The sequence below is a fragment of the Rhinichthys klamathensis genome, unplaced genomic scaffold (genome assembly GCF_029890125.1).
Source record: "Rhinichthys klamathensis goyatoka isolate OS25496 unplaced genomic scaffold, OSU_Roscu_1.1 h1tg000313l_1, whole genome shotgun sequence".
In the NCBI taxonomy this organism is placed as follows: domain Eukaryota; kingdom Metazoa; phylum Chordata; class Actinopteri; order Cypriniformes; family Leuciscidae; genus Rhinichthys; species Rhinichthys klamathensis.
This window is the reverse complement of record NW_026606831.1, coordinates 407,005-434,664: the sequence shown is the minus strand read 5'-3', so window position 1 is coordinate 434,664 and position 27,660 is coordinate 407,005. Positions and strand designations below refer to the sequence as shown.

General features: G+C 43.3%; 1 protein-coding gene and 16 non-coding genes across 17 annotated transcripts; all 17 read left to right on the top strand.

The window, feature by feature from the left end:
- The first annotated feature begins 394 nt into the window (after window positions 1-394).
- Window positions 395-27,660, top strand: LOC130104609 (uncharacterized). Its single transcript, XM_056271241.1, has 9 exons — window positions 395-911; window positions 994-1,203; window positions 1,305-1,456; window positions 2,763-2,990; window positions 23,750-24,614; window positions 24,734-24,955; window positions 25,086-26,678; window positions 26,813-27,016; window positions 27,140-27,660. The coding sequence occupies exons 1-9, from the start codon at window positions 395-397 to the stop codon at window positions 27,607-27,609; spliced, it is 4,461 nt and encodes a 1,486-aa protein (XP_056127216.1). The 3' UTR covers window positions 27,610-27,660.
- On the top strand, window positions 5,424-5,497 carry trnat-agu (transfer RNA threonine (anticodon AGU)). Its single transcript has one exon. It is a non-coding gene; the product is annotated as a tRNA-Thr (tRNA).
- trnat-cgu (transfer RNA threonine (anticodon CGU)) lies at window positions 6,223-6,296 on the top strand. Its single transcript has one exon. It is a non-coding gene; the product is annotated as a tRNA-Thr (tRNA).
- Window positions 7,138-7,211, top strand: trnat-ugu (transfer RNA threonine (anticodon UGU)). The gene has a single exon. It is a non-coding gene; the product is annotated as a tRNA-Thr (tRNA).
- On the top strand, window positions 7,353-7,441 carry trnar-ucu (transfer RNA arginine (anticodon UCU)). Its single transcript is given in 2 exon segments — window positions 7,353-7,389; window positions 7,406-7,441. It is a non-coding gene; the product is annotated as a tRNA-Arg (tRNA).
- trnat-agu (transfer RNA threonine (anticodon AGU)) lies at window positions 7,946-8,019 on the top strand. The gene has a single exon. It is a non-coding gene; the product is annotated as a tRNA-Thr (tRNA).
- trnat-ugu (transfer RNA threonine (anticodon UGU)) lies at window positions 9,115-9,188 on the top strand. Its single transcript has one exon. It is a non-coding gene; the product is annotated as a tRNA-Thr (tRNA).
- Window positions 9,330-9,418, top strand: trnar-ucu (transfer RNA arginine (anticodon UCU)). The gene is given in 2 exon segments: window positions 9,330-9,366; window positions 9,383-9,418. It is a non-coding gene; the product is annotated as a tRNA-Arg (tRNA).
- On the top strand, window positions 9,923-9,996 carry trnat-agu (transfer RNA threonine (anticodon AGU)). Its single transcript has one exon. It is a non-coding gene; the product is annotated as a tRNA-Thr (tRNA).
- trnat-ugu (transfer RNA threonine (anticodon UGU)) lies at window positions 11,092-11,165 on the top strand. The gene has a single exon. It is a non-coding gene; the product is annotated as a tRNA-Thr (tRNA).
- trnar-ucu (transfer RNA arginine (anticodon UCU)) lies at window positions 11,307-11,395 on the top strand. The gene is given in 2 exon segments: window positions 11,307-11,343; window positions 11,360-11,395. It is a non-coding gene; the product is annotated as a tRNA-Arg (tRNA).
- trnat-agu (transfer RNA threonine (anticodon AGU)) lies at window positions 11,906-11,979 on the top strand. Its single transcript has one exon. It is a non-coding gene; the product is annotated as a tRNA-Thr (tRNA).
- On the top strand, window positions 12,698-12,771 carry trnat-cgu (transfer RNA threonine (anticodon CGU)). The gene has a single exon. It is a non-coding gene; the product is annotated as a tRNA-Thr (tRNA).
- Window positions 13,616-13,689, top strand: trnat-ugu (transfer RNA threonine (anticodon UGU)). The gene has a single exon. It is a non-coding gene; the product is annotated as a tRNA-Thr (tRNA).
- Window positions 19,870-19,960, top strand: trnar-ucu (transfer RNA arginine (anticodon UCU)). The gene is given in 2 exon segments: window positions 19,870-19,908; window positions 19,925-19,960. It is a non-coding gene; the product is annotated as a tRNA-Arg (tRNA).
- Window positions 20,472-20,545, top strand: trnat-agu (transfer RNA threonine (anticodon AGU)). The gene has a single exon. It is a non-coding gene; the product is annotated as a tRNA-Thr (tRNA).
- Window positions 21,263-21,336, top strand: trnat-cgu (transfer RNA threonine (anticodon CGU)). The gene has a single exon. It is a non-coding gene; the product is annotated as a tRNA-Thr (tRNA).

The following is a 27,660-nucleotide window of genomic DNA, read 5'->3' as shown; positions in this document are numbered from 1 at the left end:
CTGCACAGTGGCTGACATCCGTTGGTAACGAGATGGGTCAAGTGCTCATCAGTGTCTTGACTGCTGGTGAGGGACCAGGTTTGGATCTTATGGCAGCTGGCTTGGTAGACAGGTATGTTACCTGTAATACATTTTCACTTACATGTAATTTAACTTGTCCTTAGTTTAGAATTTACTATTTACAATTTGCATTTGTAATTTACTGTTGTTTGATGATGAAATTCTTTAATTATTTTTGATAATTATTTCTCGCAGGTATAAAGCTGCAGGTGTAGACCCTCCTGTTGCTCTCTATGTGGACTGTGGCTGCTGCAAGGATGTGGGTGAGACCAAGCTGAAGGCCAGATTTGCTGGATGGCCTAACTTGATTGTTCGCCTCGACATCTGGCACTATATGCGACGCCTGGCTGTGGGATGCACCACTGATGCACACCAGCTCTATCCCACTTTCATGGCTCGCATATCAGCATGTATTTTTGAGTGGGATGCTGCTGATGTCAACAAGTTGAGAGAGGCAAAAAGAGCACAGCTAAAAGAGCAAGGCCTGATGGCTCTGACGGAGAAGCACCTAGATCGGCACATAAAAAAAGAAGAGTTAGAGCTGCACTGCAGGAGGAGGACTCGTGGAGAAGACCAAACCATCCGGCTGTTGGATCAGCTCATCAGTGAGCTCATCAGTGACAAGGGTAAGGATGCCCTTGGTGTTCCTCTTCTGGACCCCATCAGAATGCAGCACATCTGGCGTGTTCAGAAGAGACATGTTAAGTGCATTCAGGACCCACCTGGTGTGGCGCTGTACACACAGACTGGCACCATCACCAAGGGAGGAGTGCAACTGCAGACACTGCGCTGTGCCAGAGGTTCTACATCTTTGGAGTCATTCCACTGTCACTTAAACCGGTTCATTCCAGGTACGTGCAACTCAATAATGTTTATGTTTAACAGAAATACTTGACCTTTTTCCTTTTTGCCGTTTTTTTGTATTTACTTTAGGAAACAGTGCAAACTCGCTCAACTTCCAGATCTACCTACTAGATGGGCTACATCGCTGGAACCACAACAGGGCAGCAGCTGCTCTGGAGGCAGAGACCTCGGGCCTGCGCACATACTCGGGCGAGCTGGTTCACAGCGTGAATAAAGATTATGAGAAGGTTTTTGGCAGGAAGCTGATTCTTTCTTTTACACCACCCGCAAAGTACACAGGTATTCATATTTAATATTGTATGTTTATGCTCATAGTTCTTTCTCTGTTTCTATGTAGTTTTTTTTTTTTTTTTTTTTCAATATTGGTTTTGCATTTTCAGGTGAACTGATTGGAGTGCAGTACCTGTTGAGGCAGAACAATGAACCTCTACAGTGTATGGCGCCAGACTCCGAGGAGGCAAATACATTGCTGGAGCAGTTGGAAGAGCCAGTAGAGACTGATGAGGGCTTTGAAGAACTTGAACATATTGAGGTCACTCTTGCCGATTTACTTTTGGACACATCTGATATGATCTCAGTGCTACCTGCTTCTTGTGCTCCTGAGCTTTCTGGTCAGTCCGCTCCTCCTGTCCAGTCCACTCACCTGCTGGGGGTCCCATCTGCACCCGCTCCTCCTGTCCAGTCCACTCACCTGCTGGGGGTCCAACATGCATCTGCTCCTCCTGTCCAGTCCACTCACCTGCTGGGGGTCCAACATGCGTCTGCTCCTCCTGTCCAGTCCACTCACCTGCTGGGGGTCCAACATGCGTCTGCTCCTCCTGTCCAGTCCACTCACCTGCTGGGGGTCCAACATGCGTCTGCTCCTCCTGTCCAGTCCACTCACCTGCTGGGGGTCCAACATGCGTCTGCTCCTCCTGTCCAGTCCACTCACCTGCTGGGGGTCCAACATGCGTCTGCTCCTCCTGTCCAGTCCACTCACCTGCTGGGGGTCCAACATGCGTCTGCTCCTCCTGTCCAGTCCACTCACCTGCTGGGGGTCCAACATGCATCTGCTCCTCCTGTCCAGTCCACTCACCTGCTGGGGGTCCAACATGCGTCTGCTCCTCCTGTCCAGTCCACTCACCTGCTGGGGGTCCAACATGCGTCTGCTCCTCCTGTCCAGTCCACTCACCTGCTGGGGGTCCAACATGCGTCTGCTCCTCCTGTCCAGTCCACTCACCTGCTGGGTGTCCAACATGCATCTGCTCCTCCTGTCCAGTCCACTCACCTGCTGGGGGTCCAACATGCGTCTGCTCCTCCTGTCCAGTCCACTCACCTGCTGGGGGTCCAACATGCGTCTGCTCCTCCTGTCCAGTCCACTCCCCTGCTGGGGGTCCAACATGCGTCTGCTCCTCCTGTCCAGTCCACTCACCTGCTGGGGGTCCAACATGCGTCTGCTCCTCCTGTCCAGTCCACTCACCTGCTGGGGGTCCAACATGCGTCTGCTCCTCCTGTCCAGTCCACTCACCTGCTGGGGGTCCAACATGCGTCTGCTCCTCCTGTCCAGTCCACTCACCTGCTGGGGGTCCAACATGCGTCTGCTCCTCCTGTCCAGTCCACTCACCTGCTGGGGGTCCAACATGCGTCTGCTCCTCCTGTCCAGTCCGCTCACCTGCTGGGGGTCCAACATGTGTCTGCTCCTCCTGTCCAGTCATCTCACCTGCTGGGGGTCCCGTCTGGGTTACCTGGACAATCTACATCTTCAGAGCAAGTTGTAAGAGAAATACCAGTATGTTTTATATTTATTGATGTTTGACCTTCTTGAAATACTTCAAATCTAATGTAATACTTCCTCCTAGGCCGTGGATGAACAGAGTTTGGCAGGAATGGATCGTGTTGATGAGCTTGCGGAATACTTGGTGGAGCTAAGAAATGAAAAAGGCCTCACTCTTACCAATCAGCAGGCCAGCACCATTGTGGGTCTTTGGCAGAACTTGGAGCAACACGATAAGGACCGGATTTCTTACGCTGCTCGACATCAGGAGAGACTGCTCACTGGTCGGTTTAGGTCTCCGAAAAAGAAGGCTGTATTTGCAGGAGTTGAAAGCACAAAAAGGTGTGTACTTGGTTCTACTGGTTCAGCTGCTCAGTGGCCAAACTGCAGCCGTCTTGTAGAAACAATATTTATCAGATTGTGCAACATTCATAATAGCCCCAAGCAAATTGGACACCAAACCCTTTCAAGATGGTCACTAATTCTAAATGATTATAAAAAGATTCGACAGCTCATTTTAATCAACGGCATTATTATGAAAGATACAACTCTGCAACTTGTTACTGTAAATCAGACCACGTTGATACAGTGGCATAACAAAAGATTCAAGGCACAAGAAGTTGCAATTCTGATGCAAGGGTTGGTACTGCCTGATGAACGCCCTGTTGCCAGTGAACCACTACTCCCAGTAAACACTAGGCCCACTCAAGTCACACCACACATGCATGAACACACTTACAACATGCCACCTGACACGGCTGGGTTGGCAAAAACCAAGCTAGTTGTCAAAGATAGAGCTGAGCTGAGAACCATACAGCCAAAACAACATACAGCTCAGCCAGGAGTTTTTTACATGCCACTAATAGTGCCACCAACCACTACAGCAAGTAGCATTCTGCTTCTGCCGCCACCCCAGACCACTGCACCCAGTAGAGTTTGCACACCACATTCTGAGAGCACAACTGGCCCTTGTCAAATGCAAGACACTCCACAAAAAGAAAAGCGTAAATACACTAGAACAGTCACATCCAACAGATGCACTAAATGTGGAGAGCCACGCACCACAGACACTGGCCATAGCCAGTTCAAAGGCAGAATTTACTGCCCAAACATGGAGACCCTAACCAAAGAGCAGTGGCTTAGAATGATGAGAAAATAGTACATCATTGTATTTTATGTTGTGAAGATTTTGTTTTTATTATAGTAAAATATTTAGTTGTTTTGCAAAACTAATACCGAAATAATTGCACTATTTTTTTTTATTTTTTTTTTTTATTCAATTTGATTGTGATTCATTGTGCTGCCCACAACATATACACAAACTGTTGTATTTGTTCTAGGTTAATGGGTTGTAAATAGTTCAGTTCTGTTTGTTTGTTTTCTTTTTACTTGTAAATAGTGATTTATTTTAAATACTATACCAAACGTGATTTGTTTGTACATATTTTGTTGAATGTTGTATATTTGTATGTATATTATAAAGTGTACATTATATGTTTTATATTTCGACGTGAAAAGAATAAAAAATATTTTTAAAATATTTTATTGATCTGTTTTATGTTTATTGTTTTGTTAATGGCTGATAGTGACAGTGATGTGATATAGCAGGCTTAGGTGGAGTGTTCGAAGTCAAATTACATAAAAGATGAGATACATGCAGAATGCCCATACTGTTTATTTATTTTTTAAATCAAGGTTACAGTAATAGGTAGTAGTTTACTATTAATCATTATTAGATACTCCTGCAATATATCAGTACACTAAATGTTCTTCCATTCTACCATTTGATAATACTGGGTCATCAATGCAGAGTGTTTATAAAGTTAGATCATTGGGAAGTCCCTAAAAATGTGGTTCAGTACCTCCTTTTGATCAAAAGAAGAAAAAATTTAAATGCAATGTGTTAATAATTAAATAAATGGTTAATTGCCTGCAAGCTGAACTGCATCCCTTATATTGCACTAAATAAATCTTGAAATGAATAAAAAAGACATTAGACCCAGCGAGAAAACTCATGTTCTTGCTGGGGATCGAACCCGGATCTCTGTGATTTTTCTCCTCCCCTCGCGCCCCTCCCCCTCCCCCTCCCCCTCCCCCTCCCCCTCCCCCTCAATTCTTCCCCATCTTATACAGACTATTGTTCCCCAGCTTTGGCGCAATGGATAGCGCATTGGACTTCTAGGTTGTGAATGGAGGTATTCAAAGGTTGTGGGTTCGAGTCCCACCAGAGTCGTGCATTCCCTCTTTTGCTCAGATGTCTTTGTGTTGGACAAGCATACGCTTAAACCCTTGGATCCACAAACTACTTCTGAAGCATCCCCTTCACGCTCTGCTTATTTCGCTTATTGCACACACCCAACTCGGATCATAGAGTACTCTACTAATTAGCTTAAGTCACCTATTTAAATAAGGGAGATAACAAGAATGGGTTGAAATCCAATGGCTCAGGCCAAAATCTGCAACTACCTATTGTTGGCCACCTACCTAGCAAAAGAAAAAAAAAACATGCTTTCCATTTCTCCTAGCTGAAACAGCGTTTAGATGTATCGTAACTGAGAGTTTCGATCCAAAATGAAATGGTTTGAGATATTCCCATGTCCCTGAACAGAAGCCTGCACACCTTTCAGGTTTTGGAAATAACCCTCTAACTTCAAAGGGACATATTCATGATGTAATCAGCTATTCTCCTGACGTGCTACCTCTTTTAGACTTTGTATACAAAAGCATAGAATCAGGGACAGCACCTGGCACTGTGGCTTAGTTGGTCAAAGCGCCTGTCTAGTAAACAGGAGATCCTGGGTTTGAATCCCAGCAGTGCCTAATCTGTGGCTTCTAAGAGTAGTCGTTCAACCTTTTCAGATGTTAAAGTCTCGGCAGGAAAGACAATCTGGAACTCTCGGTTGCAAATGAAGGCTTTATAAAGGTTGTTGGTTTTTGGGTCCCACCTGAGTCACGAATGGTGTCCCTTTGCATAGACGTCTTTGCCAGACTGACATTTGCTTAAACCTGGGGTTTTCCAACTTTTTCAGGAGCCGACACAGCACATTTTTCTTGTTTTCCTTATTGGGCACACACAAGTCAGATCATTGAGTACGTTACTAATCAGTCAATTATTTGATTCACCTGTTTTAAATGAGAGAGAGATAATAAAAACATATATGTGGTGCAGATGCGCTTCAAGAATGGTTTGCAAGCCCCTGGCTTAGGGCCGAAATCTGCTACTACCTATTGATAAAGTCAAGCCTATGGATATTTGTACAAACAAAGTCTTTACATATATGAAGAATAATACATGGATATCTTTCTGGATTTTGCCCTTTCATATCAGAAGAAAGCACAGGAAACATTTTAGGCATGAGTGTTGAGAGTGTAGAGCCAAAATGAAATGAGTTCAGACATTCCCTTGAGGCCTGAAAGGCCATCATGTTTTGGAAACAATCCTCTTACCTCTAAGGGACCTCTTTCATAACGTAATCAGCTTTTTTCCTCATGTGCTACCTCTTTTAGACTTGTTTTACTGACAAATTTCACTGACTTTTGTAACTGGCGCTGTGGCTTAGCTGGTCAAAGCGCCTGTCTCGTAAACAGGAGATCCTGGGTTCAAATCCCAGCAGTGCCTATGCCACAGGATATGGGAGTGTTTAAACTTTTCACATATGAAAGTCTTTGCATGCCGAACAGTGTGTACCTGCACAAAATTGGAAAAACGAAGAAGCGCTGCGCATGCAATACTTCCTTGAAGTGGGTCATTTTATGGCTCTGTGGTGCAATTGATGGAGCTTTGGACTTCTAGGATGCGAATGGAGAAATTCCCTGGTTGTGGTTTTGAGTCCCACCAGAAGTGTGAATGGCCTCTTTTGCTCTGATGTCTCTGTGAGTCAGACATATGTTCAAAACTGGGGTCCACAAACTACTTCAGAAGCCTACCCCTCACATTCTGCTCATCTCCCTTATTGGACACAGCCAACTCGGATCACAGAGTACTCTAATAATTAGCTCAATTCACCGTTTTGGAATAAGGAGGATAACGAAAATGTATAGCGTCTGGGAGGTTTCGAGAATGGTTTGAAAACCACTGGCTTAGGCCAAAATCTGCTACTTCCTATTGTTGAGATCTAGCCTCTGGATGTGTGTTCAAAACAGTCTTTACAAATATGAATATTTAATTCATGAAAATCTTTCGGGATTTTGTCTTTCAGATCAGCTGAAAGCATAGCAAAAATTGCTTTCCATTTCTCCAAGCTGAGACAGAGTTTAGATGGATTGTAACTGGAGGTTCCAAAAACATTTCAGACACAAGTATTGAGAGTTTCAGATATTCCCTCGGATATCTCGGGTTTTGGAAATAATCCCCTAACCTCTTTCATGATGTAATCCGCTATTTTCCTGACCTGCAACCTCTTTTTTTGTTTTTGTTTTTTTACTTTTTATTCCAACACATCGCAGAAGGTTTAGCAAGTGGCGCTGTGGCTAAGTTGGTCAAAGCGCCTGTCTTGTAAACAGGAGATTCTGGGTTCGAATCCCAGCAGTGCCTGTGCCGTGGGATGTGGGCACCGCTCACCTACCCTTTTTACATACGTAAATCTTTGGATGCTGAACAGTGTGTATCTGCACAAAAAGTGGAAATCTAAGAAGTGATGTGCATGCAATAGCGTATTAAAGCTTGGCTTTTTGTGGCTCTGTGGCACAATGGATAGCGCATTGGACTTCTAGGTTGTGAATGGAGGTATTCAAAGGTTGTGGGTTCGAGTCCCACCAGAGTCGTGCATACCCTCTTTTGCTCAGATGTCTTTGTGTTGGACAAGCATACGCTTAAACCCTTGGATCCACAAACTAGCATCCCCTTCACGCTCTGCTTATTTCGCTTATTGCACACACCCAACTCGGATCATAGAGTACTCTACTAATTAGCTTAAATCACCTATTTAAATAAGGGAGATAACAAGAATGGGTTGAAATCCAATGGCTCAGGCCAAAATCTGCAACTACCTATTGTTGGCCACCTACCTAGCAAAAGAAAAAAAAACATGCTTTCCATTTCTCCTAGCTGAAACAGCGTTTAGATGTATCGTAACTGAGAGTTTCGATCCAAAATGAAATGGTTTGAGATATTCCCATGTCCCTGAACAGAAGCCTGCACACCTTTCAGGTTTTGGAAATAACCCTCTAACTTCAAAGGGACATATTCATGATGTAATCAGCTATTCTCCTGACGTGCTACCTCTTTTAGACTTTGTATACAAAAGCATCAAATCAGGGACAGCACTTGGCGCTGTGGCTTAGTTGGTCAAAGCGCCTGTCTAGTAAACAGGAGATCCTGGGTTCGAATCCCAGCAGTGCCTAATCTGTGGCTTCTAAGAGTAGTCGGTCAACCTTTTCAGATGTTAAAGTCTCGGCAGGAAAGACAATCTGGACCTCTCGGTTGCAAATGAAGGCTTTATAAAGGTTGTTGGTTTTTGGGTCCCACCTGAGTCACGAATGGTGTCCCTATGCATAGACGTCTTTGCCAGACTGACATTTGCTTAAACCTGGGGTTTTCCAACTTTTTCAGGAGCCGACACAGCACATTTTTCCAATAAGGAAATATTTCCTTATTTCCTTATTGGATATGGGAGTGCTTAAACTTTTCACATATGAAAGTCTTTGCATGCCGAACAGTGTGTACCTGCACAAAATTGGAAAAACGAAGAAGCGCTGCGCATGCAATACTTCCTTGAAGTGGGTCATTTTATGGCTCTGTGGTACAATTGATGGAGCTTTGGACTTCTAGGATGCGAATGGAGAAATTCCCTGGTTGTGGTTTTGAGTCCCACCAGAAGTGTGAATGGCCTCTTTTGCTCTGATGTCTCTGTGAGTCAGACATATGTTCAAAACTGGGGTCCACAAACTACTTCAGAAGCCTACCCCTCACATTCTGCTCATCTCCCTTATTGGACACAGCCAACTCGGATCACAGAGTACTCTAATAATTAGCTCAATTCACCGTTTTGAAATAAGGAAGATAACGAAAATGTATAGCGTCTGGGAGGTTTCGAGAATGGTTTGAAAACCACTGGCTTAGGCCAAAATCTGCTACTTCCTATTGTTGAGATCTAGCCTCTGGATGTGTGTTCAAAACAGTCTTTACAAATATGAATATTTAATTCATGAAAATCTTTTGGGATTTTGTCTTTCAGATCAGCTGAAAGCATAGCAAAAATTGCTTTCCATTTCTCCAAGCTGAGACAGAGTTTAGATGGATTGTAACTGGAGGTTCCAAAAACATTTCAGACACAAGTATTGAGAGTTTCAGATATTCCCTCGGATATCTCGGGTTTTGGAAATAATCCCCTAACCTCTTTCATGATGTAATCCGCTATTTTCCTGACCTGCAACCTCTTTTTTTGTTTTTGTTTTTTTACTTTTTATTCCAACACATCGCAGAAGGTTTAGCAAGTGGCGCTGTGGCTTAGTTGGTCAAAGCGCCTGTCTTGTAAACAGGAGATTCTGGGTTCGAATCCCAGCAGTGCCTGTGCCGTGGGATGTGGGCACCGCTCACCTACCCTTTTTACATACGTAAATCTTTGGACGCTGAACAGTGTGTATCTGCACAAAAAGTGGAAATCTAAGAAGTGATGTGCATGCAATAGCGTATTAAAGCTTGGCTTTTTGTGGCTCTGTGGCGCAATGGATAGCGCATTGGACTTCTAGGTTGTGAATGGAGGTATTCAAAGGTTGTGGGTTCGAGTCCCACCAGAGTCGTGCATACCCTCTTTTGCTCAGATGTCTTTGTGTTGGACAAGCATACGCTTAAACCCTTGGATCCACAAACTAGCATCCCCTTCACGCTCTGCTTATTTCGCTTATTGCACACACCCAACTCGGATCATAGAGTACTCTACTAATTAGCTTAAATCACCTATTTAAATAAGGGAGATAACAAGAATGGGTTGAAATCCAATGGCTCAGGCCAAAATCTGCAACTACCTATTGTTGGCCACCTACCTAGCAAAAGAAAAAAAAACATGCTTTCCATTTCTCCTAGCTGAAACAGCGTTTAGATGTATCGTAACTGAGAGTTTCGATCCAAAATGAAATGGTTTGAGATATTCCCATGTCCCTGAACAGAAGCCTGCACACCTTTCAGGTTTTGGAAATAACCCTCTAACTTCAAAGGGACATATTCATGATGTAATCAGCTATTCTCCTGACGTGCTACCTCTTTTAGACTTTGTATACAAAAGCATCAAATCAGGGACAGCACTTGGCGCTGTGGCTTAGTTGGTCAAAGCGCCTGTCTAGTAAACAGGAGATCCTGGGTTCGAATCCCAGCAGTGCCTAATCTGTGGCTTCTAAGAGTAGTCGGTCAACCTTTTCAGATGTTAAAGTCTCGGCAGGAAAGACAATCTGGACCTCTCGGTTGCAAATGAAGGCTTTATAAAGGTTGTTGGTTTTTGGGTCCCACCTGAGTCACGAATGGTGTCCCTATGCATAGACGTCTTTGCCAGACTGACATTTGCTTAAACCTGGGGTTTTCCAACTTTTTCAGGAGCCGACACAGCACATTTTTCCAATAAGGAAATATTTCCTTATTTCCTTATTGGATATGGGAGTGCTTAAACTTTTCACATATGAAAGTCTTTGCATGCCGAACAGTGTGTACCTGCACAAAATTGGAAAAACGAAGAAGCGCTGCGCATGCAATACTTCCTTGAAGTGGGTCATTTTATGGCTCTGTGGTACAATTGATGGAGCTTTGGACTTCTAGGATGCGAATGGAGAAATTCCCTGGTTGTGGTTTTGAGTCCCACCAGAAGTGTGAATGGCCTCTTTTGCTCTGATGTCTCTGTGAGTCAGACATATGTTCAAAACTGGGGTCCACAAACTACTTCAGAAGCCTACCCCTCACATTCTGCTCATCTCCCTTATTGGACACAGCCAACTCGGATCACAGAGTACTCTAATAATTAGCTCAATTCACCGTTTTGAAATAAGGAAGATAACGAAAATGTATAGCGTCTGGGAGGTTTCGAGAATGGTTTGAAAACCACTGGCTTAGGCCAAAATCTGCTACTTCCTATTGTTGAGATCTAGCCTCTGGATGTGTGTTCAAAACAGTCTTTACAAATATGAATATTTAATTCATGAAAATCTTTTGGGATTTTGTCTTTCAGATCAGCTGAAAGCATAGCAAAAATTGCTTTCCATTTCTCCAAGCTGAGACAGAGTTTAGATGGATTGTAACTGGAGGTTCCAAAAACATTTCAGACACAAGTATTGAGAGTTTCAGATATTCCCTCGGATATCTCGGGTTTTGGAAATAATCCCCTAACCTCTTTCATGATGTAATCCGCTATTTTCCTGACCTGCAACCTCTTTTTTTGTTTTTGTTTTTTTACTTTTTATTCCAACACATCGCAGAAGGTTTAGCAAGTGGCGCTGTGGCTTAGTTGGTCAAAGCGCCTGTCTTGTAAACAGGAGATTCTGGGTTCGAATCCCAGCAGTGCCTGTGCCGTGGGATGTGGGCACCGCTCACCTACCCTTTTTACATACGTAAATCTTTGGACGCTGAACAGTGTGTATCTGCACAAAAAGTGGAAATCTAAGAAGTGATGTGCATGCAATAGCGTATTAAAGCTTGGCTTTTTGTGGCTCTGTGGCGCAATGGATAGCGCATTGGACTTCTAGGTTGTGAATGGAGGTATTCAAAGGTTGTGGGTTCGAGTCCCACCAGAGTCGTGCATACCCTCTTTTGCTCAGATGTCTTTGTGTTGGACAAGCATACGCTTAAACCCTTGGATCCACAAACTACTTCTGAAGCATCCCCTTCACGCTCTGCTTATTTCGCTTATTGCACACACCCAACTCGGATCATAGAGTACTCTACTAATTAGCTTAAGTCACGTATTTAAATAAGGGAGATAACAAGAATGGGTTGAAATCCAATGGCTCAGGCCAAAATCTGCAACTACCTATTGTTGGCCACCTACCTAGCAAAAGAAAAAATCATGCTTTCCATTTCTCCTAGCTGAAACAGCGTTTAGATGTATCGTAACTGAGAGTTTCGATCCAAAATGAAATGATTTGAGATATTCCCATGTCCCTGAACAGAAGCCTGCACACCTTTCAGGTTTTGGAAATAACCCTCTAACTTCAAAGGGACCTATTCATGATGTAATCAGCTATTCTCCTGACGTGCTACCTCTTTTAGACTTTGTATACAAAAGCATCGAATCAGGGACAGCACCTGGCGCTGTGGCTTAGTTGGTCAACGAGCCTGTCTAGTAAACAGGAGATCCTGGGTTCGAATCCCAGCAGTACCTAATCTGTGGCTTCTAAGAGTAGTCGTTCAACCTTTTCAGATGTTAAAGTCTCGGCAGGAAAGACAATCTGGACCTCTCGGTTGCAAATGAAGGCTTTATAAAGGTTGTTGGTTTTTGGGTCCCACCTGAGTCACGAATGGTGTCCCTTTGCATAGACGTCTTTGCCAGACTGACATTTGCTTAAACCTGGGGTTTTCCAACTATTTCAGGAGCCGACACAGCACATTTTTCTTGTTTTCCTTATTGGGCACACACAAGTCAGATCATTGAGTATGTTACTAATCAGTCAATTATTTGATTCACCTGTTTTAAATGAGAGAGAGATAATAAAAACATATATGTGGTGCAGATGCGCTTCAAGAATGGTTTGCAAGCCCCTGGCTTAGGGCCGAAATCTTCTACTACCTATTGATAAAGTCAAGCCTATGGATGTTTGTACAAACAAAGTCTTTACATATATATGAAGAATAATACATGGATATCTTTCTGGATTTTGCCCTTTCATATCAGAAGAAAGCTCAGGAAACACTTTAGGCATGAGTGAGAGTGTAGAGCCAAAATGAAATGAGTTCAGACATTCCCTTGAGGCCTGAAAGGCCATCATGTTTTGGAAACAATCCTCTAAGGGACCTCTTTCATAACGTAATCAGCTTTTTTCCTCATGTGCTACCTCTTTTAGACTTGTTTTACCGACAAATTTCACCACACTTTTGTAACTGGCGCTGTGGCTTAGCTGGTCAAAGCGCCTGTCTCGTAAACAGGAGATCCTGGGTTCCAATCCCAGCAGTGCCTATGCCACAGGATATGGGAGTGCTTAAACTTTTCACATATGAAAGTCTTTGCATGCCGAACAGTGTGTACCTGCACAAAATTGGAAAAACGAAGAAGCGCTGCGCATGCAATACTTCCTTGAAGTGGGTCATTTTATGGCTCTGTGGTGCAATTGATGGAGCTTTGGACTTCTAGGATGCGAATGGAGAAATTCCCTGGTTGTGGTTTTGAGTCCCACCAGAAGTGTGAATGGCCTCTTTTGCTCTGATGTCTCTGTGAGTCAGACATATGTTCAAAACTGGGGTCCACAAACTACTTCAGAAGCCTACCCCTCACATTCTGCTCATCTCCCTTATTGGACACAGCCAACTCGGATCACAGAGTACTCTAGTAATTAGCTCAATTCACCGTTTTGAAATAAGGAGGATAACGAAAATGTATAGCGTCTGGGAGGTTTTGAGAATGGTTTGAAAACCACTGGCTTAGGCCAAAATCTGCTACTTCCTATTGTTGAGATCTAGCCTCTGGATGTGTGTTCAAAACAGTCTTTACAAATATGAATATTTAATTCATGAAAATCTTTCGGGATTTTGTCTTTCAGATCAGCTGAAAGCATAGCAAAAATTGCTTTCCATTTCTCCAAGCTGAGACAGAGTTTAGATGGATTGTAACTGGAGGTTCCAAAAACATTTCAGACACAAGTATTGAGAGTTTCAGATATTCCCTCGGATATCTCGGGTTTTGGAAATAATCCCCTAACCTCTTTCATGATGTAATCCGCTATTTTCCTGACCTGCAACCCAAGGTTTTATTTTGTATTTTTTTTTACTTTTTATTCCAACACATCGCAGAAGGTTTAGAAAGTGGCGCTGTGGCTTAGTTGGTCAAAGCGCCTGTCTTGTAAACAGGAGATTCTGGGTTCGAATCCCAGCAGTGCCTGTGCCGCAGGATGTGGGCACCGCTCACTTACCCTTTTTACATACGTAAATCTTTGGATGCTGAACAGTGTGTATCTGCACAAAAAGTGGAAATCTAAGAATTCAATTCAATTCAATTCAAATTTATTTGTATAGCGCTTTTCACAATACATATTGTTTCAAAGCAGCTTTACAGAAAGTGCATTTCAGAAATGTACATAGAAGAATATAGTTAGTTAATCATCATGTATTAATTTAGGGCATAACATATCACCGGCGTTGAGTCGTCTCTTCACAGGCATATAGTTGTCTCTTCACAGGCATATAGTCGTCTCTTCGCAGGCGTCGAGTCGTCTCTTCACAGGCGTCGAGTCGTCTCTTCACAGGCGTCGAGTCGTCTCATCGCAGGCGTTGGGGCATCAGAAGTCTCCGTGAGAGGCTGGATACAAACTGGAGCTGACGAAAGCTATTTACCTCGGGACTAGCGTCCCGAGATAACAGCAGAAAAGCAGATGGGAAATAATTAGCGTAGCTGCTGTTCATGATATTAATGCATTCGATCTGATTTAACAATAGAAGGTAAGCATTATGTGAATGCTTGGCTGAAGAGATGCGTCTTTAATCTAGTTTTGAACTGGGAGAGCGAGTCTGCGCAACGAACAGTATCAGGAAGGCTATTCCAGAGTTTAGGAGCTAAATGTGAGAACGCCCTCCCTCCTTTAGTGGACTTAGATATCCTAGGAATGACCAGAAGCCTCGAATTTAGGGATCTTAAAGAACGCGATGGATTGTAGGGCGATAGAAGGTCCATTAAATACACAGGAGCTAAACCATTTAGGGCTTTATAGGTCAGTAGTAGTTCTTTGTAATTGATACGGAACTTAATAGGTAACCAGTGCAGAGATGATAAAATCGGTGTTATATGATCATATTTTCTTGACCTAGTAAGAACTCTAGCGGCTGCATTTTGCACTAACTGTAGCTTGTTTATTGAAGATGCAGGACAACCAGCTAATAAAGCATTACAGTAATCTAGTCTCGAGGTCATGAATGCATGAACTAACTTTTCTGCATCAGAAACAGATAGCATGTTACGTAATTTAGCAATGTTTCTAAGGTGGAAAAAGGCAGTTCTTGTAACATATGAAATATGATTTTCGAAAGACAAGTTTCGGTCTAGTATAACACCCAGGTCTTTTACTGTAGTGGATAAGGTAACAGGACATCCTTCTAAATTAAAGTTGTATTGTAAGAGATTTTGTGGGTAATTTTTTGGACCAATAAGTAATACCTCCGTTTTATCTGGATTTAATAGCAGGAAATTACACGTCATCCAGTATTTTATATCTTTAAGACATTCTGTCAATTTAGATAGGTTAGTGTTTTCATCTGGTCGTGATGAAATATATAATTGAGTGTCATCAGCATAGCAGTGGAAATTAATTCCATGTTTTCTTATAATATTACCAAGTGGCAGCATATACACTCACCGGCCACTTTATTAGGTACCCCATGCTAGTAACGGGTTGGACCCCCTTTTGCCTTCAGAACTGCCTCAATTCTTCGTGGCATAGATTCAACAAGGTGCTGGAAGCATTCCTCAGGGAGTTTGGTCCATATTGACATGATGGCATCACACAGTTGCCGCAGATTTGTCGGCTGCACATCCATGATGCGAATCTCCCGTTCCACCACATCCCAAAGATGCTCTATTGGGTTGAGATCTGGTGACTGGAGGCCATTTTAGTACAGTGAACTCATTGTCATGTTCAAGAAACCAATTTTAAATGATTAGAGCTTTGTGACATGGTGGAAGTAGCCATCAGAGGATGGGTACATGGTGGCCATAAAGGGATGGACATGGTCAGAAACAATGCTCAGGTAGGCCGTGGCATTTAAACGATGCCCAATTGGCACTAAGGGGCCTAAAGTGTGCCAGGACAACATCCCCCACACCATTACACCACCACCACCAGCCTGCACAGTGGTAACAAGACATGATGGTTCCATGTTCTCATTCTGTTTACGCCAAATTCTGACTCTAACATCTGAATGTCTCAACAGAAATCGAGACTCATCAGACCAGGCAACATTTTTCCAGTCTTCAACTGTTCAATTTTGGTGAGCTCTTGCAAATTGTAGCCTCTTTTTCCTATTTGTAGTGGAGATGAGTGGTACCCGGTGGAGTCTTCTGCTGTTGTAGCCCATCCGCCTCAAGGTTGTGCGTGTTGTGGCTTCACAAATGCTTTGCTGCATACCTCGGTTGTAACGAGTGGTTATTTCAGTCACTGTTGCCCTTCTATCAGCTCGAACCAGTCTGGCCATTCTCCTCTGACCTCTGGCATCAACAAGGCATTTCCGCCCACAGAACTGCCGCTCACTGGATGTTTTTTCTTTTTCGGACCATTCTCTGTAAACCCTAGAGATGGTTGTGCGTGAAAATCCCAGTAGATTAGCAGTTTCTGAAATACTCAGACCAGCCCTTCTGGCACCAACAATCATGCCACGTTCAAAGTCACTCAAATCAACTTTCTTCCCCATACTGATGCTCGGTTTGAACTGCAGGAGATTGTCTTGACCATGTCTACATGCCTAAATGCACTGAGTTGCCGCCATGTGATTGGCTGCTTAGAAATTAAGTGTTAACGAGCAGTTGGACAGGTGTACCTAATAAAGTGGCCGGTGAGTGTATATTGAGAATAGCAGAGGGCCTAACACCGATCCTTGCGGCACTCCATAATCTACTGACGTTATCTTCGATTTTTCCCCATTTAAACAGACAAAATGGTAACGGTCTGATAAGTACGATCTGAACCAGCTTAATGCCTGTCCCTGAACACCAGTGTAGTTTTGTAGTCGATCCAAGAGTATTTTGTGATCTATAGTGTCGAACGCAGCGCTAAGATCGAGTAGAACTAGTATTGAGATACAGCCTTGGTCAGAAGCTAAAAGTAAATCATTTGTAATTTTAACTAGCGCAGTTTCTGTGCTATGATGCGGTCTAATTCCTGAGTGAAATTTTTCATATATCTCATTTTCTTGCAAGAAACAGCACAATTGAGCGGACACAATTTTTTCTAGTATTTTAGACATAAATGAAAGATTTGAAATGGGTCTGTAATTTGCTAAGTTATTTTGATCTAATTGCGGTTTCTTAATAAGAGGTTTTATAACTGCCAGCTTGAATATTTTTGGAACATGACCTAAGAATAAAGACGAGTTAATAATATTGAGAAGAGGCTCTTCCACTACAGGTAACACTTCTTTCAGTAGTTTAGTGGGTATTGGATCTAATAAACATGTTGTTGGTTTAGATGCAATGATAAGTTTATTTAGCTCTTCCTGTCCTACAGTTGTAAAGCGGTGTAGTTGTTCTTGAGGGGCCATAATTGAGGCTGAATCACAAGACACCATAGAGGATTGTACATTTACAATTGTATTTCGGATGCTTTCTATTTTCTCATTGAAGTAATTCATAAAATCATTACAACTATACTGTAACGGAATATTTTGCTCTGGCGATGTCTGTTTATTTGTTAGTCTAGCCACGGTGTTAAATAAAAACCTTGGATTATTTTTGTTATTTTCTATTAGTTTGCGGAGATGCTCAGCCCTGGCTGCTTTTAGAGCCTTTTTATAACGTGACACACTGTCTTTCCACGCGATTCTAAAGACCTCTAAATTAGTTTGTTTCCATTTACGCTCTAAGTTACGAGTTTCTCTCTTGATAGCATGCGTAGCACTGTTGTACCATGGTGCTTTAGTTTTCTCTCTAACCTTTTTTAATCTAATTGGTGCAACAATATCTAATGTACTAGAGAAAATGGTGCTCAAACTGCTGGTCATTTCCTCTAGTTCATCTGTTTGTTTGGGTTCACTGAGCAGCTGAGATAGATCAGGTAAGCTATTTGAGAATCTATCTATAGTGATTGGAAGGATTGTTCTGCCTGGTCGATAACGCGGCGCAACATGACAAATTTCAGCAGTACGTATTATGCACGTTACCATGCAATGATCAGTGAGATCGTCACTTTGCGGTATAATATCTATATCGGTTGGATTGGTTCCGTATGATATAATTAAATCTAGTGTATGATTTAGACGATGAGTGGGACCACTGACGTTTTGCTTGACCCCAAAGGAGTTTAATAAATCTGTAAACGCAGTCCCTAACGCATCATTTGTGTTATCTACGTGTATGTTAAAATCTCCAACAATTATTGCTTTATCGGCATTGACCAATAGATCTGAGAGAAAGTCTGCAAACTCTTTTAGGAAATCAGTGTAGGGCCCTGGAGGTCTATATACAGTAGCCAAGGCTAGAGATAATAGGGATTTCTTTCTTACATCTAAGAGCGTAACATTTAGCACAAGTACTTCAAACGAATTAAACCTGTGACCTGTTTTCTGAGTAACATTAAGAATATCTCTATAGATTGTTGCAACACCGCCGCCACGACCGATCAGACGGGGCTCATGCTTATAACAGTATCCTGGCGGAGTAGACTCATTTAGACCGAAATACTCATTTGGTTTAAGCCAGGTTTCAGTAAGGCAAAGTACATCGAAGCTATTATCTGTGACCATTTCATTTACAATAACCGCCTTAGGTGTGAGCGATCTAATGTTTAGAAGACCTAGTTTTAGAAATTGTTTTTGTTCACTGATATTTAGATTTTCTGGTTTAATTACAATAAGATTTTTCCTAGATCCTACACTAGATTTATTGTTTGGCCTCACTAGACGAGGAATAGACACAGTTTCTATATAATGTTCTACACTACTTATATCAATTAAGTTGGGACAGCAAAGACTGTGAATTGGACTTTGACTTACTAGTCAGATGGTGTGCAACGTCTTGGAGATGTTGTCCGACAGCACAGCCGCTCCGATTCTGCTGGGGTGCAGGCCATCAGCACGGTAGAGCCTAGGTCGCTCCCAGAACAGATTCCAACTATTTACAAAGAGCAGTTTCTGTTCATTACACCATGACATTAACCATTCATTTAGAGCAAATAGTCTACTGAACCTTTCTTGTCCTAGTCGGTACGTGGGAAGCGGTCCAGACACGATGATCGTTGCCTCAGGCGCTGTGCTGTGTACCGTCTCGATCAGGCTCCTGTAGTCCTTCTTCAGAACCTCCGTCTGCCGCAGCCTGATGTCGTTCGTTCCCGCATGGAGGACAACGGCTCCGACGCGCTCGTCACCGTTCAGGATCTCGGGAACCTGTGCGGCGACATCAAGAACACGAGCACCAGGAAAGCAGTGAGTGCGCACCTTACCCTTACCTGAGGTAGCGCGGACATGACGGACCATGGAAGTGCCGATGATCACGGCGTCGTCGCGTTCCGACTCGTGAAGAGGGGAGAAGCGGTTCCGGGTGGAGATCTCGAAGACCGGGAGGGGCGGAGAGGTTCTTGCTCTGGTCCTGGCTCGTGTCTTCCGCTGTGGGATCACCCAGGGTCCATGGTGCTGTGTCGGTGCCGGAGTGAATGAAGCCAGAGATGATCGCGTCCTCCTGGGCAGAGAAACGCACGGAGTAGACGAAGTCGGAGTCAAAAAGTTACTAACCACTGACTTGTGAGCATCGGCGCGTGACGTTTCAAGCGCTGATCGCCGATCCCGCAGCTCGGCTTGCCTCTCCAGCAGACCACGGATCTGTTTCTCCACCGATTCCAGTTCCAATCGTACCGAGATCAGCTCGAATGTGTCCTCACCTGCACTCAGAGGTAACGTTAGACACACATCCGATATGTTCGCCATTATAACAGATGAACAGTAAATTAGCAGTGATACTACCAATATCACTACTAATTTAGGACTGGAATGCTGGATATAACCTGTATCCTTTCAGTGAAACGGGTGTAAAATCAGACGCTCGATAGGCGCGAGCCCACGCGTGAAATGCTAGCGGGCTAAAGGCTAGTAGCCGAGATTCGCAAAGTTGGATCTAAGTAGCGATATCAAAGCAATCCGATTGTTTTTTTTATAGGGAATAGTATCGAGGATAGGTTCACACGATATAAAAATAGAAAGTGCTTGTTAATAAATGAGTGGTAAAGAAGAAAATCAAGGATTAATGAATCAATTCGACGGAGCTCTAAACACAAACAAACACCGCACGCGCATGCGCAGAATGAGAATAGACCAAACATATGAAATGCTCAAGAAGTGATGTGCATGCAATAGGGTCTTAAAGCTTGGCTTTTTGTGGCGCAATGGATAGCGCATTGGACTTCTAGGTTGTGAATGGAGGTATTCAAAGGTTGTGGGTTCGAGTCCCACCAGAGTCGTGCATACCCTCTTTTGCTCAGATGTCTTTGTGTTGGACAAGCATACGCTTAAACCCTTGGATCCACAAACTACTTCTGAAGCATCCACTTCACGCTCTGCTTATTTCGCTTATTGCACACACCCAACTCGGATCATAGAGTACTCTACTAATTAGCTTAAGTCACCTATTTAAATAAGGGAGATAACAAGAATGGGTTGAAATCCAATGGCTCAGGCCAAAATCTGCAACTACCTATTGTTGGCCACCTACCTAGCAAAAGAAAAAAAACATGCTTTCCATTTCTCCTAGCTGAAACAGCGTTTAGATGTATCGTAACTGAGAGTTTCGATCCAAAATGAAATGGTTTGAGATATTCCCATGTCCCTGAACAGAAGCCTGCACACCTTTCAGGTTTTGGAAATAACCCTCTAACTTCAAAGGGACATATTCATGATGTAATCAGCTATTCTCCTGACGTGCTACCTCTTTTAGACTTTCTATACAAAAGCATCGAATCAGGGACAGCACCTGGCGCTGTGGCTTAGTTGGTCAAAGCGCCTGTCTAGTAAACAGGAGATCCTGGGTTCGAATCCCAGCAGTGCCTAATCTGTGGCTTCTAAGAGTAGTCGTTCAACCTTTTCAGATGTTAAAGTCTCGGCAGGAAAGACAATCTGGACCTCTCGGTTGCAAATGCAGGCGTTGTTGGTTTTTGGGTCCTACCTGAGTCACGAATGGTGTCCCTTTGCATAGACGTCTTTACCAGACTGACATTTGCTTAAACCTGGGGTTTTCCAACTTTTTCAGGAGCCGACACAGCACATTTTTCTTGTTTTCCTCATTGGGCACACACAAGTCAGATCATTGAGTACGTTACTAATCAGTCAATTATTTGATTCACCTGTTTTAAATGAGAGAGAGATAATACAAACATATATGTGGTGCAGATGCGCTTCAAGAATGGTCTGCAAGCCCCTGGCTTAGGGCCGAAATCTGCTACTACCTATTGATAAAGTCAAGCCTATGGATATTTGTACAAACAAAGTCTTTACATATATGAAGAATAATACATGGATATCTTTCTGGATTTTGCCCTTTCATATCAGAAGAAAGCTCAGGAAACATTTTAGGCATGAGTGTTGAGAGTGTAGAGCCAAAATGAAATGAGTTCAGACATTCCCTTGAGGCCTGAAAGGCCATCATGTTTTGGAAACAATCCTCTTACCTCTAAGGGACCTCTTTCATAACGTAATCAGCTTTTTTCCTTATGTGCTACCTCTTTTAGACTTGTTTTACCGACAAATTTCACCACACTTTTGTAACTGGCGCTGTGGCTTAGCTGGTCAAAGCGCCTGTCTCGTAAACAGGAGATCCTGGGTTCAAATCCCAGCAGTGCCTATGCCAGAGGATATGGGAGTGCTTAAACTTTTCACATATGAAAGTCTTTGCATGCCGAATAGTGTGTACCTGCACAAAATTGGAAAAACGAAGAAGCGCTGCGCATGCAATAATTCCTTGAAGTGGGTCATTTTATGGCTCTGTGGTGCAATTGATGGAGCTTTGGACTTCTAGGATGCGAATGGAGAAATTCCCTGGTTGTGGTTTTGAGTCCCACCAGAAGTGTGAATGGCCTCTTTTGCTCTGATGTCTCTGTGAGTCAGACATATGTTCAAAACTGGGGTCCACAAACTACTTCAGAAGCCTACCCCTCACATTCTGCTCATCTCCCTTATTGGACACAGCCAACTCGGATCACAGAGTACTCTAGTAATTAGCTCAATTCACCGTTTTGAAATAAAGAGGATAACGAAAATGTATAGCGTCTGGGAGGTTTCGAGAATGGTTTGAAAACCACTGGCTTAGGCCAAAATCTGCTACTTCCTATTGTTGAGATCTAGCCTCTGGATGTGTGTTCAAAACAGTCTTTACAAATATGAATATTTAATTCATAAAAATCTTTCGGGATTTTGTCTTTCAGATCAGCTGAAAGCATAGCAAAAATTGCTTTCCATTTCTCCAAGCTGAGACAGAGTTGAGATGGATTGTAACTGGAGGTTCCAAAAACATTTCAGACACAAGTATTGAGAGTTTCAGATATTCCCTCGGATATCTCGGGTTTTGGAAATAATCCCCTAACCTCTTTCATGATGTAATCCGCTATTTTCCTGACCTGCAACCTCTTTTTTTTTTTTTTTTTACTTTTTATTCCAACACATCGCAGAAGGTTTAGCAAGTGGCGCTGTGGCTTAGTAAACAGGAGATTCTGGGTTCGAATCCCAGCAGTGCCTGTGCCGTGGCATGTGGGCACCGCTCACCTACCGTTTTTACATACGTAAATCTTTGGATGCTGAACAGTGTGTATCTGCACAAAAAGTGGAAATCTAAGAAGTGATGTGCATGCAATAGCGTCTTAAAGCTTGGCTTTTTGTGGCTCTGTGGCGCTTCATGCCGCCTGTAAATCGTGGTTATTCTTGGTTATGACAGCCAATCACCTTCCCTGCTGCAACCAAGATTCGTACTATTCTTGGTTATGACAGCCAATCACGTTCCCTGCTGCAACCAAGATTCGTACGCTTATGGCCAATCGCGGCTCTCATCGCTACCATGATTCAGCCTAGTAACTAACCAAGAATTGGCCAATAAACGTCAAGAGTCACCTCCCCCCCCAGAGACTTGCGAATTGGGACCGGAGAAGAGGATAACATTCATTGATTAACTTTGGATCAAAATTCGCAAAGTAAGTCAGTCTTTTGTCAATAAAAGTGAAGTGCCAAATATATAGTTGTTTTATATAAATAACCTGTGTCTCAGACTAGCTAATAATTCAAGTAATTAATACAAAATATAATTAAAAAATGTATTTATAGATAAAGCGACCAAGCAGAACAAAGCATATAACGTTACAGTTTACTACAGCTTTACCAGTTGCAACATTAAAATGATTGTTACACACTAAGGCATCACTAATTATAATTCAATTACTGTAATATAGTGTACATTATGCTTCTACTTTTAGTACTTTTACTATATTTTGATGCTAAACTAACTTGTTTTAGCTAACGTTAAGTAGGCTAACATTTTGAATGCATTACATTTAACTGTTACTTGTAATAGAGCAAAGGATTTAAAAGAGGGGAAAGTAGTGGTATAACAATGGTATAATAATGGTATAATAATTATTGAAAAAATGACCTCTTACTCTGGGATCATTCTAAGATTCTGATATGTAAATCAACATTTTAAGCCTGTTAGAAAAATATAGACACACAAAGCATAATATATAATCAACATTACAAGGTAGAAAAATATAGACACACAAAGCATAATATATAATCAACATTATAAGGTAGAAAAATATAGACACACAAAGCATAATATATAATCAACATTACAAGGTAGAAAAATATAGACACACAAAGCATAATATATAATCAACATTACAAGGTAGAAAAATATAGACACACAAAGCATAATATATAATCAACATTACAAGGTAGAAAAATATAGACACACAAAGCATAATATATAATCAACATTACAAGGTAGAAAAATATAGACACACAAAGCATAATATATAATCAACATTACAAGGTAGAAAAATATAGACACACAAAGCATAATATATAATCAACATTACAAGGTAGAAAAATATAGACACACAAAGCATAATATATAATCAACATTACAAGGTGATCATGAGTAAATATAGTAATGTAATATGCACGGCTGTATTAACTAATGTGTTACCAAATGTGTTTGTCTGTTTCTTTCTCTAAAGTCTTTATATCTTCAAACTTTTTTATTTATTTAGATGGAACCTCGCTTCAGGAGACGAGCTGATGGCAGCCTGAATCTGACTGATACAATGGAAGCGGCAAAGGTGAAGGAGGCCAACAAAGGAAAGCCGTACACAAGACCCCTGTCCCCTGACATAGTGCTGGACAAGGCCAAGAAAAGCTTAAGTCAGCACCACGGAGATCTAGCTAACAGAAAGCACCTGCTGGGTTTCTTTGAAATCCAGTTTGGTGTATTTCGAGGGCAAACATTCAAGTGGGTGGCTGAAAATGCCCTGGGGTATGCAGCTTACTTGGTGGCAGCTATGAAGAGGGACCCCACAGGAGGCAGCAAAGACTCCCAAGAACATGCCCACAACAAAGAGAGTTTCAGGGAGTATTTTGAGCTTTTTCCTTCTGGCAGAATTGCCATTGCCATGAAGGAAGAGCAATATGCTGGGAAAGCTCTCCAGCACGCTGCCACCACCCAGCACGCTACCTCCACCCAGCATGCTACCACCAGCCAGCACACTACCACCACCCAGCACGCTGCCACCACCCAGCACGCTACCACCACCACCCAGCACGCTACCATCACCTCCCAGCACGCTACCACCACCCAGCACGCTGCCTCCACCCAGCACGCTACAACCACCACCCAGCACGCTGCCTCCACCCAGCATGCTACCATCACCACCCAGCACGCTACCATCACCTCCCAGCACGCTGCCTCCACCCAGCACGCTGCCTCCACCCAGCACGCTACAACCACCACCCAGCACGCTGCCTCCACCCATACTTCCACCGCCTCTCTCCGCTTCCTCTTGTTTAGGAAGTTGCCTAACCAGAAAAGCCTGACCAAGACCATTGAAAGGCTGGTTTCCCCCGTCAAATCCACACCTTGTAAGCAAACATTTATTTGTATAACACTTTTTTGGTGTGTTTAGTATTTATTGCTTTGTAGGATTTTAGGATTTATTGTTCTGTAGTCATGTTTATCTGTTCTGTGTTTTGTTTTGTAGCTTTGGCCCAGGCACGTACGCGGCCCTCAGCCACCCTCACTCGCCCGACTGTGTCCATTGAGGCAGCCACAGGGACCTCAGCTATCCTCACTCGCCCGACTGTGTCCATTGAGGCAGCCACAGGGACCTCAGCTATCCTCACTCGCCCGACTGTGTCCATTGAGATAGATGACAGCACACTGCTGGCAGAGGCAACTAAGTTTGAGATGGCACATCTGGCATGTACGTTTATACTTATTTAAAATATGCAACAAAATATTCAAGTTCCATTCCAGGGATAAAAAAGTTAAGGGAAGTTATTGTGAATTTGCATTTGTTGTATTTATTACATTTTTTGTTTTTTTTTCCCCAGCACAACGAGTCTGTCTTCCATCTGGATGGATACACACTCTGCCTGAAGTGGATCAGAGGTGGATTTCCAAGGCCCTGTTCAGGTGGACAGCACAGGGCCATCCTGAGCTGATCTTTAGCAGGGTGGACAAACTTTGGTGGTATCCTCCACAGGTTCCACTGAAGACCAGTAATTGCCCTCCCTTAGAGAACTACTTTGGCCATCCCCTGCTGCTCTGGATGCCACGAAAACTGTGGCAAGTGAAGCTGACCTGTCCACATCCAGACTGTCAGAAAGACCTTCTGACCTCAGCTGGCTTGCATCAAAAGATCAGGCAGGTGTTTGCCTTGGGTAAGATATACTTTGTGGCATCTGAGTACCTGGCCTGCCGAAGATGTAAGAGGAAGGTCATCAGCTGGAGCCATGATATCGTCTCCCAGCTCGACATTGGCCACAGGGTGCAGTTCCCTTGCATTCTTACATCAAAACTTGCATGTGACGTCGAGGTAGTATGTTTGATGCGTCAGCGAGGGCTGGGAAACAGCAGCAGCCAGATCCAGCGCAAGCTGCAGGAACGTCATACTGAGGTGTGGTTGCAAAAGACAGTCCAGTATCTGACAGATTGCAAGGGGATTGCCAGTGCTGTCACTTCGAGCCTGATCCTGCCTGTGACATTTGAATCTGCTCCTTCAATGCCTTCTGTCCCTAAGCATCGGTGGCTGATGCAGGTGTACGCCCAGGATGTCCTGCAAAGGCTGGATGAGATCAAGGCCACTATCACATCGCAATATGGTCGGATCTTAAAAATGGATTCAACAAAAAAAGTGGCCAGAAAACTAGCTGGACACAGCTATGGCACTGCTACCTGGGCAACCAATGTTGGCAATGAGCACGGACAGGTGATCATGTCCGTGCTCACAGCCAGTGAAGGTTTTGGTCTCGGGCCAATGATTGAAGGCCTCATTAAAAGATACAGAGTGGCTGGGGTGGCTCCTCCCGAGATACTGTATGTTGACCGAGACTGCTGTGGCAACACTCTTCTGAGAAGAATGTTTGAAGAGTGGGAGCAAATGATCATCCGTTTGGATGTATGGCACTTCATGCGGAGGTTTGCTGTGGGTTGCACCACTGACTCTCATCAGTTGTATGCCACATTTATGAGTCGCCTCAGCCACTGTATTTTCATGTGGGACCAGGTTGACCTGACGGCCCTGAAGAAGGCAAAGCATGCAGAGCTAGAAGCTAACTGGAAACCTACATCCGAGGCTGATGTGCTGCGCAGTATCAGCCGTAACGAGCTAGCCCTACATTGCAGGAGAACCACTCGCGGGACCAAGGACACCCTGGCGCTGATTGAGAGCCATATTCAGGCCTTTGATGGAGATGCTGGTCGTGACACTATGGGAGTCCCACTAATAAACTCAGCCCGGATGAGAGAGATATTGAAGTCCCAGCGGAAGCATGTGGCCTGCATCCAGGATCCTGTAGGTGTGCAGCTCTACATGCAGACGGGCACTGTAGTGAAGGGAGGGCACCGTCTGCCAACCTACCGCTGTGCCAGAGGTTCCACTTCGCTTGAGTCATTTCACCTGCACCTTAACAGATTCATCCCAGGTAAATAAGTGACTTAACTGAATTATTAAAATAAGATTTGATTTAATTATATATTAAAATAACTATGGGAACAGCTATTTGTGTATCCATATGACATTTTTGTGTGGTCTTATTTTTCTATTTTGAATTTACAGGTACGCTGGCGAGTGACACCTTCTTCCAGGCGTATCTTTTGGATGGACTTGGAAGGTGGAATGAGGACCGGGCTGTGGCAGCAACAACTGATGAGCAGCAGCCCCATTCCTACAATCATCTTCTGCGTCATGCTGTCAATACTCTTGCAGAGGAGGTTATGGGCAAGAAAATCATCCCTTATGTTGGGCCAAGAAAGTACACTGGTAGATAACTATTTGTTGTTTTGGTCAAATTTTTTTTTAAGTGTACACATACCATTTAACCTCTGAATTATAATATAATATCCTGGTATATTATCTAATTTTCAATGTTTAAATATTTTAAAGGTGAGCTTATTGGAGTGGAATACCTTTACCAGCAAACTGGTAAAGTTCTGCAGGACTACAAGTTGGCCATTGAAGAGTCCGAGACCACTGAGGTTGGTATAGAAGTGGATGAAGGTTATGCTGAACTTGAGGAGTTTCAGGACATCACTGTCCCCACCTTTGACACAGAACGGACACCTGTTGCCTCTTCACAAGCATCAGTGTCTGCAGCATCATCTCCAACCCCTCCTGTCACCAGCTCCATTTCATCATTGTCTCTGGTTCCTCCATCACCAGTGACATCTCCTGTCACCAGCTCCATTTCATCATTGTCTGTGGTTCCTCCATCACCAGTGACATCTGTCACCTGCTCCATTTCATCATTGTCTGTGGTCCCTCCGTCTCCTGTCACCAGCCCACTGCACAGTCATTCAAAGCCAGGACTCTTTCCTGGAGCACATAGCTGTGAGTTTACCAAAGTATCTATATAGAGTTATTGTGACAACAATTACCACCACCTCTATGTATATATGTCTTATTGA

Excerpts from the sequence above, each read along its gene's own strand:
- LOC130104609 (XM_056271241.1), top strand. The coding sequence starts at position 395 with ATGCGACGCCTGGCTGTGGGATGCACCACTGATGCACACCAGCTCTAT. Across the intron at positions 24,956-25,085 it reads TGAGATGGCACATCTGGCAT|CACAACGAGTCTGTCTTCCA; the intron begins GTACGTTTATAC and ends TTTTTTCCCCAG. Across the intron at positions 27,017-27,139 it reads TGGGCCAAGAAAGTACACTG|GTGAGCTTATTGGAGTGGAA; the intron begins GTAGATAACTAT and ends AATATTTTAAAG.